The sequence below is a fragment of the Balaenoptera musculus genome, chromosome 15 (assembly GCF_009873245.2).
Source record: "Balaenoptera musculus isolate JJ_BM4_2016_0621 chromosome 15, mBalMus1.pri.v3, whole genome shotgun sequence".
Lineage (NCBI taxonomy): Eukaryota > Metazoa > Chordata > Mammalia > Artiodactyla > Balaenopteridae > Balaenoptera > Balaenoptera musculus.
Window position 1 is genome coordinate 71765750 of NC_045799.1, and position 19438 is coordinate 71785187.

The 19438-nt window shown below is 42.7% G+C and overlaps 1 protein-coding gene across 3 annotated transcripts; it reads right to left on the reverse strand.

Annotated features, from left to right (window-relative positions):
- Positions 1-1192: 1192 nt before the first annotated feature.
- On the reverse strand, positions 1193-11894 carry TMEM219 (transmembrane protein 219). 3 transcript variants are annotated; one of them, XM_036826970.1, is made up of 6 exons: positions 11739-11889; positions 10496-10694; positions 10213-10402; positions 3933-4162; positions 2331-2500; positions 1193-1293 (listed from the first exon to the last, which is right to left on the reverse strand). In XM_036826970.1, exons 2-5 carry the CDS (start codon positions 10658-10660, stop codon positions 2363-2365), a joined length of 723 nt encoding a protein of 240 aa, XP_036682865.1. In that variant the 5' UTR covers positions 10661-10694; positions 11739-11889; the 3' UTR covers positions 1193-1293; positions 2331-2362. The 3 variants fall into 3 exon arrangements, with proteins under 3 accessions (XP_036682865.1, XP_036682863.1, XP_036682864.1); XM_036826969.1 differs by having other exon boundaries at positions 1210-1293; positions 10496-10697; positions 11739-11894; XM_036826968.1 differs by lacking the exon at positions 11739-11889 and having other exon boundaries at positions 1194-1293; positions 10496-10713.
- Between the last annotated feature and the right edge of the window lie 7544 nt (positions 11895-19438).

Here is a 19438-nt window from a genome sequence, read left to right on the forward strand (position 1 = left end):
GATATTTGAACTTGTGGGGAATGAACCCCGGATACTGGTGCACGCAGGGTCCTGAACCCCAGATATTTGAAATCCTGTGAAACAGAGCCCCAGGTTTAGAGAGGTTGGGATCCGAGTCCCGGATATCTGGAATCTCAGGGGCTGAGACCCGGATATTTGAGAAGCGTGGGGTCAGGCCCGGAAATTCGGGACCGAGGGGACTGAGCCCCAGGTCTTCGGCCACCGACAGGGGGCCTACCCCGAGGACGTCCGACCGCACGGCCCCTCTCACGCCGGGGTCCGAGGGTGACAGCCCCCACTCCCGCCCCGGTCCCCTCCCTTTCCCCTTCTCTTTCCCGAGGACAGCTGAAAGATTGTAGCTAAGGGCGGTCCCCGTGCCCTCTCCCCCTCTCCTCTTCTCAGTCTCAGCCTCTCCGCACCACAGCCCCGGTCTCGTCCCAGTCTCCCTCTCCCTCTTCCTCCCAATTCCAAGATGGAGACCGGGCGGGAGCGCGCAGGCGCGGTATGGACGCCGGGCCAAGGGGGCGGGGCCCCAAAGGAAACAGCCCCGCCCCTCTCTCCTTAAGGATGCGGCCAGAGAGCTGGGCAGCAACCCAGCCAGAGTGCGCGCGCGCCCCGCCACGCGGACCCTGGGTGGGAGGAGGTGGGGAGCAGGGCTAGTCTTGGAGGAGGAGCCCAGCGCGCTGTCCGACAACTGGTGGTGGAAAGGGCTGCAGCGCATGCGCTCGCCCCGCCTTAGCGCGGAGCCCGAGCTTGTTGCTAGGGGAAGCTTTGAGGGGGCGCGGGTGGAAGGAAATAAGAAGCCGTGATCTGCGCCTGCGTGCAGGGTAGAGGTTGGGAGGGGTAAGGGAAGACTGCTGCTGGGCGCAGAAAAGGCGGGAAAACGGACTGTCCTGGTTAGTAACTATCCAGCCTGGTCGTGGGCTCCCAAGTTCGAGGAATCTTTGCTGAGAAAACTCGATCTGTCATATCCCTTCAGGAGACTGAGGCCCTTCACAGCAGCATGACCTGCACAAGGTCACAATGCATTTATGTCAAAGCATTTCCATGACCGTACCCAAGAGCTGCAGTAACCTTATGCCCTATACCAACCCAAACTAAAGAGTCAACAAGGAAAAATCCCCTAAACCTCCCGAGCCTCTCTACCTTAAAATTCCCACCTCAATCCAATCCCCAATAAACACCCTGGGAAACACTGGGCAAAAAAACCTTTTATTTCCCCCACATTCCAGCTCTCCACTTTTGTAATATCTCTTCCAACTCAGAATCAAGGCCCAAGAAGTTGATTCACACCTGGAGAGAAACAAAATAAAAAAACAGGGCAGGTCAGAGGACCTTTGGAGGAAGCTCTGGTATGGCTGCAGAAATTGGGGAAGGAGCAGAGGAAGTGACAACTAGAGATAGGTACAGGCACTTATTCCAACTGAGATGGCCTCAGGATCCCAGAATCTGCCAGAAGCGAGAAAGCCTTCCTTTCCCAGTCTGCTCAGATCTAAGAAAGGCTGAGAGGGTTCCACCTTTTCCCATCCCAAGTAGGTGGCTGGAGCAGTCAGGCCTAGCCCTAAGCAATATAAGCAAAGTTGATCTTGAGGGTCCAGCTCCTCTGGTCAGCACCTTCCCTGGGTCTGAGCTGTTTCCTCTTCTCCCACAGTTATTTCCTAGGGCACGACAGCCAGCTGAAGCTGAGAACAGTTTAAGAGCTGGGTGCACAATATATGACTCTCGAATTATATGACTCACCTGAAAGGGTGAGATTTTTTTATAGAATTTTTTTTTTTTTTTTAACCTTAATGAGCTGATGGACTAACTAGTTAGCCAATATGTCCTACCCCCACTTTGGAGGCTGTGTCCCTGCAAAGATCCTGCTAGCAGAATCAACTTTTTCTAATGCAATGATGGCTAATGTAAAAGATCAGGTGCATGTGAAGTGCTTGGGCACATAGTATGTGTCCAGTAAAAGGGCATCATCAATCCTTTTGAGCAGTTCAAGATGAATTTTACAAAATTTGCATCATAAAACTGGGTATCAGAATTTCAGGACAAAAGCAAGACAAACATGATTCATATCCAGGACACAAAATCAAATTTGAACCCCCTTAATTCACCGCTGTTGCCAAAAAGCTTGGATGTGAACTACAGCTATGGATGAATCTTAAAATCAGAATGTTAACCGAAAGAAGTCAGTTGCAAAAGAATATGTATGATTCCACATATATAAAGTACAAAAATAAGTAAAACCAAACCATATTGTTTAGGAAAAGCTGTCTCAGTTACAGCTGCCACTCACACCCCATCCCCTATTCCCACAGGACTGAGTCAGAGAACCTTACCTGAGAACGAGACGGGAACTAGGCCAGTGCCCTCAGAACCGGGTTCTAGACCAGTGGGACTCCCGGCGTGGGTGGAAGCACACAGCAGTGAGACAGCAGAGAAGGCCACAGAAGAGAAGCAGGAAGGAGCCCAAAACCAGCAGCCTAGAGCCACACAGAGCCAGCTCCTCCTAGGGGTGGGGACAGGAAGGGGAGGAGGAATGATGGAGAGAAGGGACTGTGGAGAATCTTCCCTTGGGAAGATATCTTAGATACCCCCAGCCCAAGGGCTATAGAGAGAAGCATCCATGGGGGAGAGGGCTCTCCACATCCAGGGAGCAACTAAAGGGAAAATTCTATTCTTATTTTCATGCAAGCTAACATTTGTCTCAATGGTCTACAAACCGCTTTCTTGCCCAAACATTTAAACTGAACCCCTATAATGACTCCAGGAGATAGGAAAGTTCACTATTGTCTACATTTTGAAATGTGCAAGCAGGGCCAGGTCTGGAAACCAAGGTCTCTGATTCCAAGCTCCCAGGTCAGGCTCCTCACCACGGTCTTTGCAAATGTGAGGGAACAGTATGAAGCAGCCTCCTAACTGGTCTCACTCCTCCACTTAGCCAGTCTTGTCCACCCAGCACCAGTGACTCCCATGGCCTGCAGTATCAAGTCACAGCATCTTAGCCAGGCCTCACGGTGCCTCATGACCTGGCCCCTGCATCTCTTTTGTCTCTTCCCCTATGTCATTCCTAAGCCCTCGTCGTGGAGTGCTCCTGAAGCCTGAACACTTTTCGGTCCCTAGGCCTGTGCTCATGCTGGTCCCTTTGCCTGGAATGTATCTCCCCCGTCCTGAACCGCCTCTACTGCATTCCTGCCCATGTCTTCCTCATTCTTCAAGGATCATCCTGACAGAGCAGAATGAGCCTGGGACTTGGAAGTCAGAAGGCTGTAAGTTGCAATCCTGGCTCTGCCACTTAACCAGTTGTGTGGCCTGGGGCAATTCACTCCCTCTAAGTCTGTTTCCTCATCTGTAAAATGAGATAATAACAGCTACCTCATAACAGCCTTAAAAAGACTATTTTAAGATCAAATGAGATAATGAAACTGAAAGCACTTAGTAAGGTATAAACTACTGTAAACAATTCCCTTTCTTAAATGCCACCTTCTTGGTGAAGCACTCTCCATAAATGTTCAAGTCAGAGTTAATTGGTCCTTACTCTGTTTGAATAACACTTTGCCTATGATAGCAATTAGCCCATTCTGCCTCTTATTACAGCTTCTGAATTCCTTTGAGGTGAAGATCATGTTTTATTGTATCTATAGACAATTGTTAATAGTAATAGCTGTCATTTATCCAATCTCTACTATGTACCAGGTGCTTTACATTCATTCTCATTTATCCTTATTTGTTGGTACTAGGAGAGAGTATCATGTTTTCGATTTTACAGCTGAGGAAGCTGAGGTTCAGAGAGGCCCACACGCTTGCTCAAGGTCACACAACCTCTGAGGCAGGATTATAAAGCCTGTGCTTTTCTACTAGGTAAAATTGCCTCCAGAAGCCATCAAGACACAGCATTCAGCATGGCAGTTTATGAAACCCCAACAATCTGAGGCTCTTACGGAGGTGAGCAACTTGGTGAGCACAAGACCTTCGTGGCTCCAGACACTGACACACTCCTCAGCCATCCTAGGGTTCAGGGTGGCGTTTCCTGCTCCCTCTTCCGAGCAGGACATGGGTGGCTGGCTGGAGGGCAGGATTCCTGGAGCAGCACTAAAATACAGGCAGGTTCCTGGGGTCCTTTCCGTGGTCACCCTGGCTGTAATGAGGACCAGCTCTCCTGCAGAAGATCCTATGAGAGGCACAGGGGAGGAGATGGAAGAAAATGCAGGGTGGGATGGGAGTCATCAATCTTTAGACAGCTATTCATTTATGTAGGCTTCCTACTGTACCAGGTATTTTGGCATTGATTCTATTCAGTAAAGTCCTCTAATACCATCATTTGCATCACTGAGAAATGAAAATAGCTGTGTACCGATATAAATAAAAATTAATTTAAATTAGCTCACAATCAATAAAACAATCATACCAATACTCGGAAAGCTGCAGCAAAACTGGGGTAAATACACATTGCTGATGTCAATTTGTATAAACTAGTTCGTTCTTTTTAAGAAAGCAGTTTTCCACTACTACCCAAATCCATTAAAAGGTTCACATCCCATTTCAAATTAGTGGGAAAAGGATGGCCTACTCAGTCAATGGCCTTGGGACAATTTCCATTTGGGAAAAAAAAGTCAGACTCTTACCTCACACTATAAAGTCCAGATGTATTAAAGACCTATGCAAATAAACTAAAACAAAACAAAACAAAAACCTAAGCAAGTATTAAAAGAAAATACAGAATATTTTCTCATTTTAAAGTGGGAAAGAAAGGCCTTCCAAAAAAAGACACAAAACCTAAAAGACCAAGTAGAGGACAAGAGCAATAAATTTCATAAAAACTAAGAACAATGAAAGATAAGTTCTATCTTACCTTAAACTATACAATGAAAGATAAGTTAAAAAAAAAAAAGTCACAGAATGGCTGAAAATACCTATAACATATTTAATTGGCAAAAGGGTTTACTATCCAGAATGCATAAAGATCTTCTAAAAAAATTCAGAAGATAAAGACAAATAACTTAAAAGAAAAATAAGTAAAGGATATGAATAGGAAATTCAGAGAAGACATGAAAATGGCCAATAAACCTATAAGAAGATGCTCAACCTCACTAGCAATCATGAGAAAGTAAATTAAAACAATCAGGTAATTCCTTAGACCATTAAATTGGTAAAAATTAAAAAGACTGACAATAACAAGAGTTGTTGAAATGTGGAGAAATGGGCGCTCTCCACTGGTGACACTTCTAGAAGACAATTTGGCTGTTTCTGTTGCAATTTTAAATGAAGACAGAGAAGGACTGAGAGGATGCCCACCAAACTGTGGACTCTGCAGAGACGGTAAGGAGGACTTTTACATTTGCTTTGTACACTTCTGTGTAGTCTGAATCCACAATAAAATGAATTTGTGTATTTAAAAAGAAAGGTCCATACTCTTTGACTCAGTAATACCACATGCAGAAACTAATCCTAAGAAAAAGATTCAAAAGAAAAGTGCAAAGTATACCAAATGTTTATTGTGTTTTCATTAAAAATACCAAAAAATAGAAAATAATAAAAATGTTTATCAATAAAGAAAGCATTAACAAATGATGGCCTAACCAATTAACAGATCAATTTACATCCGTTAAAATAATAATGTTCTGGCCACTCAGTAATACAAAAAACATGATGTCATAAAGTGAAAAAAGAAATACAAACCAGTATATACATCATAATTGCAACTGAGAAACATATATGTAAAATTCTGTAAGAGAACTCCCCTTTCTTCTATGTTCCCCTGATCGAATCTGTCACCAAATCCTGTCCATCCCACACTTCTATCGACTCTCTCAAATCAGTCCCCTTCTTTCACACCACTGTCTTAGCTCAGATAAGTCACCTTTTTATCGCAACCACCTCCTAACTGGTCTTTGTACATCTGGACACATTCCTTCCAGGCAGTCAGCCAACAGAGTATGATCTTTTAAAAAGAATAATAACAAAATTCTATTTTCCTGATCAAACTCTTTGAGCTAGCCAAATGTCCTGGATAAAGTCCAATTACCTTGGCTTGGCACAAGGGACTCTCCATGGGATTCTGCCTGCTTCTTCAGACCCATCTCCTGCCACTCATTCAACACTCCTTCCCCTGCACCAAACTGAACCCCTGGAAGTTCCTAAATGTGCCATCATAATCCCATATGCATGCCTTTGCATATGCTCTTCCCTCTGTCTGGAAGAGCACATTCCTAAACCTCCCTCAAGCCTCAGCTCAAGCCCCGTATCCTTGGAAAAGCCTGTCTTCGCCATCCCTGCTTGATGGACTTATGAGTACTCTCACTGTACCTTGTGTTCTACTGCACACACTGAAAGGTATTTACTTCTGTTCACATCTGTATCCTTGCTAGATTGTGAGTGACTTGTGGTGAGGATCCACATCTTACAGATCTCTGTATTCCCCATGCTTGGTACATAGTAGGTGCTCAACAATTACTGATTAGATGATATAATCATATGTGATTACTTTTTACTTGGTCCAAAAATCTTTGATGTTATAACTTTGTTTCTAACCATGAAGAAGCAGAAACTGACAAGCTGATCCTAAAATTAATATAGAAGTTCAAGGGATCTGGAATAACCAAAACAATCTTAAAAAAAAAAAAAAAAGAACAAAGCTGGAGAATTCATATTTTCTGATTTCAAAACTTACTACAAAGCTACAGTGATCAAAACAGTGTGGTACTAGCATAAGCATAGACATGGATCAGTGGAATAGAACTGAGAGTCCAGAAATAAACCCATATGTCTACGGTAGATTGCTTTTCAGTAAGAGTGCAAAGGCTATTCAATGAGGAAAGAATAGTCTTCTCAACAAAACGTGCTGGGACAAATGAATAGTACCTGCAAATGAATAAAGTTGGACTCCATCCTCACACCATACACAAAAAAATTAACTCAAAATGGATCACAGACCTAAATGTAAGAGCTAAAACTATAAAATCCTTAGAAGAAAATATAGGAAAACCTATATTTAGTGACTTTGGGTTAGGCAAAGTCTTCTTAGATATAGTACTAAAATCACAAGCAACGACAACAAAAAAATAGATAAACTGGACTTCATCTAAATTAAAAACTTTTGTGCTTCAAAGCACACCATCAACAAAGTGAAAAGACAGCCCAGAGAATGGGAGAGAAAATCTGCAAATCATACATCAGATAAGAGGCCTGGATCTAGAAAGCATAAAAAAAACTCCTACAACTCAATAATTAAAAGAAAAATTATTCGATTTTTAAAATGGGCAAAGACTCTGAATATACATTTCTCTGAAGAAGATATACAAATGGCCAATAAGCACATGAAAAAATGTTCAATATCATTAGTCATCAAGAAAATGCAAATCAAATGATGCAACCGATAAGGGCTTAATTTCCAAAATATACAAACAGCTCATACAACTCAAACCAAAAAGCAAACAACACAATCGAAAAACGGGCAGAAGATCTAAATAGACATTTCTCCAAAGAAGACATAAAGATGGCCAATATGCACATCGAAAGATGCTTATCATCGCTAATTATTAGAGAAATGCAAATCAAAACTACAATGAGGTACCACCTCACACCGGTCAGAGTGGCCATGATTAAAAAGTCTACAAATAACAAATGCTGGAGGAGGTGTGGAGAAAAGGGAACACTCCTACACTGTTGGTGGGAATGTAAATTGTTGCAGCTACTATGGAGAACAGTATGGAGGGTCCTTAAAAAACTAAAAATAGAGTTGCCATATGACCCAGCAATCCCACTCCTGGGCAGCATATATCCAGCCAAACTATAATTCAAAAAGATACATGCACCCCTATGTTCATAGCAGCACTATTCACAACAGCCAAGACATGGAAACAAACTAAATACTACTCAGCCATAAAAAAGAATGAAATAATGCCATTTTTCAGCAACATGGATGGACCTAGAGATTATCACACCAAGTGAAGTAAGTCAGAAAGAGAAAGACAAATACCATATGATATCACTTATATGTGGAATCTAAAATACGACACAAATGAACATATCTACGAAACAGAAACAGACTCACAGATATAAAGCACAGACTTGTGGTTTCCAAGGGGAAGTGGGGGTTGGGGAGGGAAGGATTGGGAGTTTGGGATTAGCAGATGCAAACTACAATATTATATATAGGATGGATAAACAAGGTCCTACTGTATAGCACAGGGCACTATATTCAATATTCTGTGATAAAGCATAATGGAAAAGAACATGAAAAATAATATATATATGTATAACTGAATCACTTTGCTGTACAGCAGAAATTAACACAACATTGTAAATCAACCATATTTCAATAAAATTTAAAAATAAGAAAATGCAAATTAGAACCTTAGTTAGGTATCACTTCACACTGACTAGGACAGCTGTAGTCAAGAAAACAGGAAATAACCAGTGTCGGTGAGGATGTGAAGAAATTAGAACTCTCATACACTGCTGGTAGGAATATAAAACGGTACAGCCACTTTGAAAAACAGTCTGGCAGTTCCTCAAAAGATTAAACATAGGGACTTCCCTGGTGGCGCAGTGGTTAAGAATCTGCCTGCCAATGCAACACAGGTTCGATCCCTGGTCCGGGAAGATCCCACATGCCGCAGAGTAACTAAGCTCATGCGCCACAACTACTGAGCCGCGCTCTAGAGCCCGTGAGCCACAACTACTGAGCCTGCGTGCCTAGAGCCCGTGCTCCTCAACAAGAGAAGCCACCGCAATGAGAAGCCCACGCACCACAATGAAGAGTAGCCCCTGCTCACTGCAACTAGAGAAAGCCCACGTGCAGCAACGAAGACCCAATGCAGCCAAAAATAAATAAATAAATAAATTCATTTAAAAAAAAAAAAAAAGATTAAACACAGAGTTACCATATGACCCAGAAATTCCACTCCTAGGTACATACCCAAAAGAAATGAAAACATATGATAATGCAATAACCTGTACATGAGTGTTCAGAGCAGCATCATTCATAATAGACAAGAAGTGGAAACAATCCAAATGTCAATCAACTGATGAACGGATAAATAAAATGTGGAATACGTGTATAGTGAATGCTCTTCAGCAATAAAAAGAAATGAAGTACTAACATATGATATAACATGGATGAACCTTGAAAACATTATGCTAAGTGAAAGAAGCCGGTCACAAAAGACCACATATTGTATGAAATGTCTGGAATAGGCAAATCTGCAGGACAGAAAGTAGTTACTCGTTGCCTGGGGCTGGAAGGTTAGGAGAAAAAGTGAAGTGCATGCTAATGGGAACAGGATTTCTTTGTCAGGTAATGAAAATGGTCTAGAATTGACAGTGATGCCAGTTGCACACTTCTGTGAATATAAAAAAGCCATTCACTTGTACATTTTAAACAGGTGTACTTCATGGCATGTGAGTCTTACCTCAATAAAGCTATTATGTTTTTTATATAAAAAGAACAGGAGAAATTGTCCTGAGTCTATATAATCAGACACATTCCTTTTCTCTTGCTCTCTAATCACACACATGTACACTTGGCAATACAGAGACCTACTCTCACCTGGCAATATGCGTATGTGTGCCTCCACACACATACACCTATTGACCCATAGGAGAATCTTAGAACGATAGTGTTGGAAAGGACCTCAGAAGTCTAAGAATTCCACCTTTCTCTCCTCCTTCTTCATCTCCACATTTTTTAGATAAGGAACTTGAGGCCAAATCTCACACAGGAATTAATGGCACCCTCTGACTCACTCTCACTCATCATCTTCCCAGAAGACTCTAAGCAATTTGGGAATGGAGGATGTCTGATTTTTCTGTATCCTTCATAGCACACAGAGCTGTGCTAAGCACATAACAGGCACTAAAGACACTAGTTTAAATAAATAGAACATGTTTCTCTGATATCCCTGAGGAAAAAGAAAGTGCCTCTAACAGAAGCCCCAAGGGATGAACAGGGTTGAGAAAGAACTTTAGGTCAAATCTTGCCCATCTCATCACACCTCCAAGGATAGAATCAAAGAACCTTAAAGTTGGAAGGGGAGAGAGAAAACATTTATAGAGAACCTACACAGTGGGCATTGTGTTCACTGAAAGTATCTAGTCCTATTACAGCAGAAGTGACTAACGCCCAGAGATGTGCCCAAGGTCACCAGGATGGTGAGGTCAGGGGCAGGGCCCACCTGTGAATGTTCTGATATGCAACCCCACAGTCCTCCTTGGTCTCACCTTTCAATCCCATACGACTACCCTGGACCTGGGTTTGGAATGTCTGGGTCTTGTTCCTGTCTCGATCATCTCCGAAGTTCAAGGTGGTCAGTAAGCCCACGACGTGAGACCCACGCCACTTCCCTTTGACTGTCCCATTCACGGGGCACAGGGTCAGCTGGCCAAAAGATCTCAAGAAGGAGACCCAGTCCTGTGTGCAAAAGGAAGGTGGGGAGAGGTGAGAGGAGATCAGCAGCAAGAGCTGGCCTGCAGGGGAAGGATGAGCAGGAGGGTGAGTACTCACCTGAGGGATGTCAGGGCTGCGTAGGCCAGTCTTGTGGGTGAGGAGGAAGCCACCAAGGCCCAGGCCAGAAAGGCCAAGAAGCAGCAAGATCAAAGTGGCACAGACCAGAGGTGGGTGGTGGGCCAGGCGGAGATGCAGGTTGTGCCCTGCCTGGCAGCTGCCCATGGGGAGCAGAGGGGTCTGGGCCTCCAGGGAGAGCCTGCTGGAGGACAGGAAGGGAGACCTGGACAAGAGCCTGCCAGTAAGAAGGCACTTACCCATTTTATTCAAAGGAAGTGAAAGCACCGAGAAGACAAGGGACTTGGCCAAGGCCACACAGCCAGTTAGTGGCAGAGCCAGGACAAGAACCCAAGGCTCTTGACTCCAAGTGTTCATCTCCATGCACCACTCAATAAATGTTTGCTGCATTTCATTTCTGAAGTAATCAAGGTGGAAGCAGAGCAGAGCACGCTGTACTGGAAAAAGGAACTCAAAAAGGAGAATTCTCAACGGGAGAAATTCAGGAAGCAGCTGTTCTGGGGCTAGGGTTTGGCTGAAGAACAGTTCCAGCTGATAGCCCAGACAAGGGAAGCGTCTGATGAAAAAGAACTCCACTTTGGAGCTAAACTCAATTTGAGTCCTCCTCTGCCACTCACTGGCTATGTGAGAAAAATGAGCGAACCTCTGCGAGCTTAAGAATCTGTGAAATGGGAGTTCTAAGAACATCAAGTAGTGAGGACTAAATAGAGCAGATAAAACAGTTTGCATAGTACTTGGCCTTGCAGGAACTGAACAAATGTCCATTTCCTTTCTATTCCTCTGGGTCATATTGATCTTCAAAACCAGATGAAGCAAGGCAAAAAGACTGTGGGGAAAACTGAGGCTCGGGCACTTTAACAAAGGAGTGGTAGGGCCAAGGTCTGAAACCCGTCTCCTGCTTCCAAGTGGAGTGCGCTTTCCCTGGCGAGAAGCAAGAGCCTGATGAAAAGGAACATCTGGAAGGCAAGATAAACATATGGGATGGGGGAGAAGGAGGGCTCCAGGGAAATGCAGGTGTCACAAACGCACAGCCCTGGCCCTGCCTCCCGTCCCGGAACATCTGTAAAGGGGGAAAAGGCAGGAAGGAGGAGGGTAGAGCCTGAAGATCGGAGGCTGTTGGTGCACCTAGGCCTCCCCTCCCCCGCAAAGCCCCTCCAGCAGAAACTCAACACCCATATCCCTTCCCGCTGCAGCAGCGTCGAGTCCGCCCGCCGCTCGCTCTCACCGCTCGCAGCCGGGCGGAGGCCGGCGCCCCCCGCGACGTCACGCGAGGAGTCGCGAAGGGGCGGGGTCCGTGCTCCCACCCACCCCACCCCCAGTCTGCGGGATTCGCATGCGCAGTGCCCACGCGGGTAGCCGCCTCGCCCCTCCTGGTCAGGGTCGGGGCGTACCAAGAGGACATCCAATGCAGGGGCAAAGGGGAAAAATAACACCGCGGGAGGTGAGTAAAAGGGAGAGAGGCAAGGGAGCTAACCCTAGAGACGTTGTGAAACTGTCAACTCTCCATCCGGAGAGACCATGGGGGCATTTCAACGAGACTCTCGTCGCAGGCAATTTTCTTTTGCTCGTCTCCCACCCGCACCAATAGCACAGCCCAGCCGCGCCCTGGTTCCGGGTAAGGACTTGGGGTCCGCCCGGGGGCGGGGCTTCGGTCCTAGAACTCTGGCCTTCCGGGTTGGCCTTGGGGTTTGGGTTCCGTTCTTCTCTGCAGTCTAATAGTGTTTAACGTGTACACCTCACGCTTGGTCCCTGGCTTTTGGCGACTCCTAATGCGTAGCTGCCAGGATCCTACATAGATCTGCATAGATCCTACAGCTGCAAGGCTGCTCAATAGAGACTTCTCATTTCACTTCTGCCCGCATTTTAGAGATGAGAACACGAGGTCCATCTTAACCTGAAATAGCAGGACACGTGGAGCCAAGAACTTTGGGTTCAAATCCTCACTGTGTCCCTGCCCCTACATAAGACATAACCGTGCTCTTCTGGGGACTGAGTTTACTCCTCTGTTAAAGGGGATCATCTTATCTATCTCACTTGTTGGATAGGAAGATTAAGAGGTAAAGTGTGGGAAAACATGAACCCACTGAGCACACAACCAGCACTGGACAAATGCTGTTTGAAACATAATCTGAGTATTCAATTCTACTGAGGCTTTCTTAAAGCAGAGACCATGTCTTTCTGTACGACCATCCAAAATCCTCTCATATATCGTCAAATGATATTCAACAAGGGTGCCAAGACCATTCAGTGGAGAAAAGCTTGTCTTTGCAACAAATAGTGTTAAGAAAACTGGATATCCACGTGCAAAAGAATGAAGTTATTAAACTCTTACTTTACACCCTATGCAAAAGTTAATTCAAAATGCATGGAAGGGGACTTCCCTGGCGGTCCAGTAGGTAAGATTCCTGGCTTCCACTGCTGGGGGCACCAGTTCCATCCCTGGTCGGGGAACTAAGATCCTGCATGCCGCATGGCCAAAAAAACAACCAAACAAAAAAAAACCCCAAATTCATGGAAGAACTAAATGTAAGAGCTGAAACTATACAACTGTTAGAAAGAAACATAGGGGGAAAGCTTCATGATGTTGGATTTGGCAATGATTTCTTGAATATGACACCAAAAGCACAGACAGCAAAAGAAAAAAATAGATAAATTGGACTACATCAAAGTTTAAAACTTCTGTGCATCAAAAGACAACAGAGTGAAAAGGCAATCCATGGAATGGGAGGAAATATTTGCAAATTGTGAATCTGCTAAGGAGTTAATATCTAGAATATATAAAGAACTCCTGGGCTTCCCTGGTGGCGCAGTGGTTGAGAATCTGCCTGCCAATGCAGGACACACGGGTTCGAGCCCTGGTCTGGGAAGATCCCACATGCCGCGGAGCGGCTGGGCCCGTGAGCCACAATTACTGAGCCTGCGCGTCTGGAGCCTGTGCTCTGCAACAAGAGAGGCCGCGACAGTGAGAGGCCCGCGCACCGCGATGAAGAGTGGCCCCCGCTTGCCACAATTGGAGAAAGCCCTCGCACAGAAACGAAGACCCAACACAGCCAAAAATAAATAAATAAATAAAGTAAACAATGCGTTTAAAAAAAAAAAGAAACATATGCTGCTTTTAAAAAAAAAAAAAAAAAAAAGAACTCCTACAACTCAACAACAACAGCAAAACCAACTTGATTAAAAAACGGGCAAAGGGGCTTCTTGGTGGTGCAGCTGTTAAGAATCCTCCTGCCAATGCAGGGGACACGGGTTTGAGCCCTGGTCGGGGAAGATCCCACATGCTGCGGAGCAACTAAGCCTGTGCACAACAATAGTTGAGCCTGCGCTCTAGAGCCCATGAGCCTCAACTACTGAAGCCCGCATGCCTAGAGCCCAAGCTCTGCAACAAGAGAAGCCACCACAATGAGAAGCCCGCGCAGCACAACGAAGAGTAGCCCCCGCTCGCCGCAACTAGAGAAAGCCTGTGCGCAGCAACAAAGACCCAACTCAGCCAAAAATAAATAAAAATAAATAAATAAATAAAAATTTTAAAAAAAAAAATTTAAAAAAAAAATTTGGGGGGACTAAAGACCCTTTTGAGAATCCAATGAAAGCTTTTCATTTAGTCAGGCAGATATTCATTCAATAAACATCTGTGAGCTGCCAGGCTCTATTCTGTGAGCTAGGAATACAATGGGGAACAAAGTATTCAGGATCCCTGGCCTCCTGGAACTATAATCTGCTTCTGGACCCTCTCCCTGGAAAAATGCACTTTCATCTAAACATTTGCATGCAGTTTAAATCAGTGGAACCTCAGTCCTCTTGGAGCTCATCCTTGGACAAGAGCCCCTAGATACTTAATAACGTTCCTTCTACCCTAGTTAAACCTCAGTTTTGTGTTTAGTTTCATATCAGAACTGCTTGATAACATTACTGCTTTCTCCCTTTATGACTTAGTTTCATCCATTCAATCAACCAATTCATTCATTCAATAAATATCTGAACACTTGCTAACTGCCAGGCACTTGGTTAGGTACTAAGGGAAGCCATATTTCCTACCAATGAAATGCCTTAGTGAAAGAGGCAGACACACAAAAAAATTATGATAAAATGTCTAATACCGTAATAGATAAATAATCACATAACATATAATAACAGTAGCTACCCACTACTGAATAACTTCTAAATGGGTCAAGCATTTAATGGCCTTTAAATGTTACCTCGTTCAACCATGCCAATAACAAAATATTATCCCTACTTTACAGATGAAAAAACCAAGGCTTAGCAATGTTAGGAAACTTGCCAATGGTCTCCAGCTAGTCAATAGCTACATGTAATACACACACACACACACACACACACACATAATAAAAATATTGGGGAAAAAAGGAAAACATGTCTATAAGCCTGGGATAAGAGATACTTTCTCAAGCAGGACACATATATACAGAAACCATACATGAAAAAATTGATAAACTTAACTGTTTAAAATTTAAAACTTCTATATGATAAAGAAAAACATGTAACTGAGAAGTGGGAGAAAATAACTGCAATATATATTAACAGCCAAGAGATTAGTAGTAACTAATATGTTATCCCCCTGAGGTAAAATTTATATAGTGTGAAATGCACAGATCTTAAGTGTAACATTTCATAAATTTTAACAAATGTAATGCCTATGAAAACACCTCAATCAAGATATAAAACACTTGCATCACTCCCAGAACTTCCCTCATTCCCCTTCACTCCCTACCTTCTCTGTCCAAAGGCCATCACTATTCTGATTCTATCACCAAATCTTTAATTTTTTTCCTTAAAATGTCCAAATTCTCTTACTAGGTTGTAAGTTTCCTTAAAGGAGGACCTGTTTCTTTTTCTCCTTTAGGTTGTGTGTGTGTGTGTTGAAATATATATAAAATTTGCCATTTTAACCATTTTGAAATGTACAGTTCAGTGGAATCAGTTACATTCACAATGTTGTGCAACCATCACTACAATTTATTTCCAAAACTTTTTTATCACCCCAAACAGAAATTAGGTAACCATTAAGCAATAATATCCCCCCTGACCCAGACCCTAATAACCTCTTATTTACTTTCTATCTTTATGAATTGCCTATTCTAAGATATTTCATATAAGTGGAATCATAATATTTGTCTTTTTGTGTCTGGCTTATTTCACTTAGCATCATGTCTTCAAGGTTCATCCATTTATAGCATGTGTAAGAATTTCTTTCCTTTTTAAGGCTGAATAATATTCCATTGCAGATACATACTACATTTTCTTTATTCATTCATGTGTTGGTGGACACTTAGATTTTTTCCACATTTTGGCTATTGTGAATAATTCTGTTATGAACACTGGTGTACAAGTGTCTGTTTGAGCCCTTGTTTTCAAATCTTTATATGACTAGGAGTGGAATTGCTTGGTTATATGGTAATCCTATGTTTAACTCTTTGAGAAACTGCCAAACTGTTTCCCACAGCAGCTGCACCATTTTACATTCCCACCAGCAATACACAAGGGTTCCAATTTCTCCACATTCTTACCAACACGTTATTTTCTTTTTGATAATAGCCACCCTAGTGCTTTGGAGGTGGTATCTCATTGTGGTTTTTATTTGCATTTCCCTAATGACTAATGGTATTGAACACTTTTCACGTGCTTATTTGTCATTTGTATATCTTATTTGGTAAAAAAAAAAAGATATTAAATTGTCTAGAAGGACACACAGGGCCAGTCATTAACTTTAGAGAGGTAGGTGGCAGTAGTAATTTTGCTTTGTCCTAAAAAGGAATTTATTTGTTACTAATGTGATTTGAAAACAACTTCTTTTTCATCAATGGCTTCAGTTAGTGTATGATTAGTGTATGATTATGATATACACCAATGATTCAAAAATCCCTATTTCTAAGCCATACATTGAAGTTTAATGTCCATATTTTCATATTTTTACTATAAAGCTCCATTCATTCAACATACATTTGTTGGGTACCCACTGTGTGCCACGGACTGTTCTAAGTGCTGGGGATCCAGTAGTGAATGTAACAAACAGATCTCTAGCCTGAGGAATTTATATCTTTGTTTACACTTGGTGTCATCTAGGCACCTCACTTAGCATGTTCAAAACTGAACTCAGGGAGTGACATCAGTGAAAAGGACAGAGTAGGTACCTCTAGTAGCCTATACCTCCCCAGAATTACTGAAAAAACCTGAGAAAAACTGTCAGAATGAACATATCAGAACTCTGTGAGATAGTCAAAGGTTTATAACAACTAAGTGAATGCTTAATCAAGAGAAAGGTCACAGAAACAGGGTAGGAGAGCTTTGTGGTGTTTTAATGTTAGCTTTGCTCCATTTCCCTCCTGGCACAGTGGCAGTCTTAAAAACAGAAGCCTGTGTTCCTGGTGTGGATATCTGGCCCCAGAGACAACCAAGTGAATCTTGTTCCCAGGAATTATGTTTGTTTGTTCTGACCTACCCATGGGTTCCCTGAAGGACTGATGTACCTGTTTTGCCTAACTCAGAACACTCTCAGGGCAGAGACATACCTTCATGGAGAATATTCCTAGAAAACATTAAAAGCCAAATGAACAAGCCAATGCCATCCAAGACAAAAGATAACAGGTGAGACAAACAAGAGACATACAAAACTCCAGAGAGGAAAAAAAAATGGGAAATGAGGATCTTTGGTAAATAGGGCTTTGAAAAGCTCCCACATCCAGGACAGGATGCATGCTCAGAAAATACCTGAGAAGACCATAGCTTTCACCTCTGGCTGGTCTTTAGGTTCAGCACAGCAGGAAGTGAAGGCTAAGGCAGAGCTGTAAATGGCCTGGCTAAGTGTTGAAGGAGTGCACCAACACAGAGACAATCTGCAAAGACCTGGAAAGTATTTTTTCTTTTCCTCTCCTCTCTTCCCCACCCCTTTCTTCTCCTTTTCTCTCTCTTTTCTCCACAACATAATTTCAAAATGTTCAGTTTTCAGCAAAAAATTACAAAGCATGCAAAGAAACAATAAAATACAGCCTGTTCACAGGAAAAAGAAAGTAATAGAAACTGTCCCTGGGAAGCACAGATTCTGGACTTACTAGACAAAGACTTTAAATCAACTGTCTATAATGTGCTCAACAAGCTAAAGACATGGACAAAGAACTAAAGGAAACCAGGAGAACAATGTCTCAACAAATAGAGAATATCAATAAAGAGGTAGAAATTATAAAAAAAGAACTAAATAGAAACTTAGGAACTGAAAAGTACAATAATGTTTTTAAAAAGTACAATGATGTTTTAAAATGTACACAGAATTTGTTTTAGTTGGGTATGATAAGACAACAGACACAGAAATTAATGTCATGAAAGGAGAAGTTTTCATACTCAGAGATACCTAGAAGCAAAAGGCAAAGCACACCACACAGGGCAACATGGGGGAGCACCAGGGTCAGTCAGGAGGCAGTGGGAGTGGGAAAAAAATGTGGGGCTCTTGTGGAAACATGAGAAGGAATGGATGAACCAGGGTAAGCATACTCTGGATTGGTTAGTTTGAATAACTTCACTGGGTTCTTGGGTGTTGGAGCTGTCCCTGTTCTCTGGTATCTGGCCCTGGGGTGATTAGGACAGAGGGATAGTGGCCTAGAGTGTAAGAGGTTTGATAAAGGAGGTGGTTGGGGGTATAGGCTTTGGTTTGGTTGATTTGCATATGAAAGACACACTTGCAGATGAGTCCTTTACTCTCTCTAGGAACTGGCTAGCCCTGGGAGGTGCAGTATCTTCCAGGTCAGCAAGACCCCAAATGTCAAAGCGTCAGGAAATACTAAAATGAAAAATTCATTAGAGCAGTTCAACAGAAGATGTGAGCAGACAGAAGAAAGAATCAGTGAACTTGAAGATAGGTCAAATGAAATTATCCAATCTGAGGAGCATAAAGAAAAAAGAATGAATGAAAATAAAGAAAGCCTGAGAAACTTGTGGGACACCATCAATAATACCAATATGAAAGTAATGGGAATCCTACATGGAGACGAGAGAGAAAAAAGGGCAGAAAGAATACCTGAAGAAAGAGTAGTTGAAAATTTCCCAAATTTTATTTTTATATATATGCACCCAAGAAGCTTCATGAACTCCAAGTAGGATAAACTCATAGATCCACACAGACACGTTATAATCAAGCTGTCCAAGGCCAAAGATAAAGAGAAAATACAGAAAGCAACAAAAGAGAAGCAACTTGTAATGTACAAGGGATCTTCAATAGATAAATAGCCAATTTCTCATCAGAAAACATGGTAGTCAGAAATCAGTGGGATGACATACTTAAAATGCAGAAAGAAAAAAACTGTCAACTAAGAATTCTATATCTTGCAAAACTGTCCTTCAAGAATAAAGGAGGGACTTCCCTGGTGGTCCAGTGGGTAAGAATCCGCACTCCCAATGCAGGGGGCCCAGGTCTGATCCCTGGTAGGGGAACTAGATCCCACATGCATGCTGCAACTACGAGTCTGCATGCCACAACTAAGACCCAGCGTAGCCTAAAAAAAAAAAAAAGAATAAAGGAGAAATTAAGAGTCCCACATAACCAAAAGTTCACTACTAACAGACCTGCCCTACAAATGCTAAAGGGAGTCCTTCAGGCTGAAATGAAAGGACACTAAACAGCTACTTGAAGCTATACAAAGAAGTAAAGAATACTGGTAAAGGTAACTACATAGGTAAATATAAAAGTCAGTATAATTGGCTTTGTAACTCCTCATTTTTTCCTATATGACTTATAAGACAAATGCATAAAATGATAATTATAAATCTGTTAACTGACACACAATGTATAAAGATATAATCTGTGATAATAACAATATAAAGGGAGAGGGACAGAGCTGTATAGGAGCAGAATTTTTGTATGGTATGAAGCTAAGCTGTATTAATTCAAACTAGGTTGTTATAAGTTTAAGATGC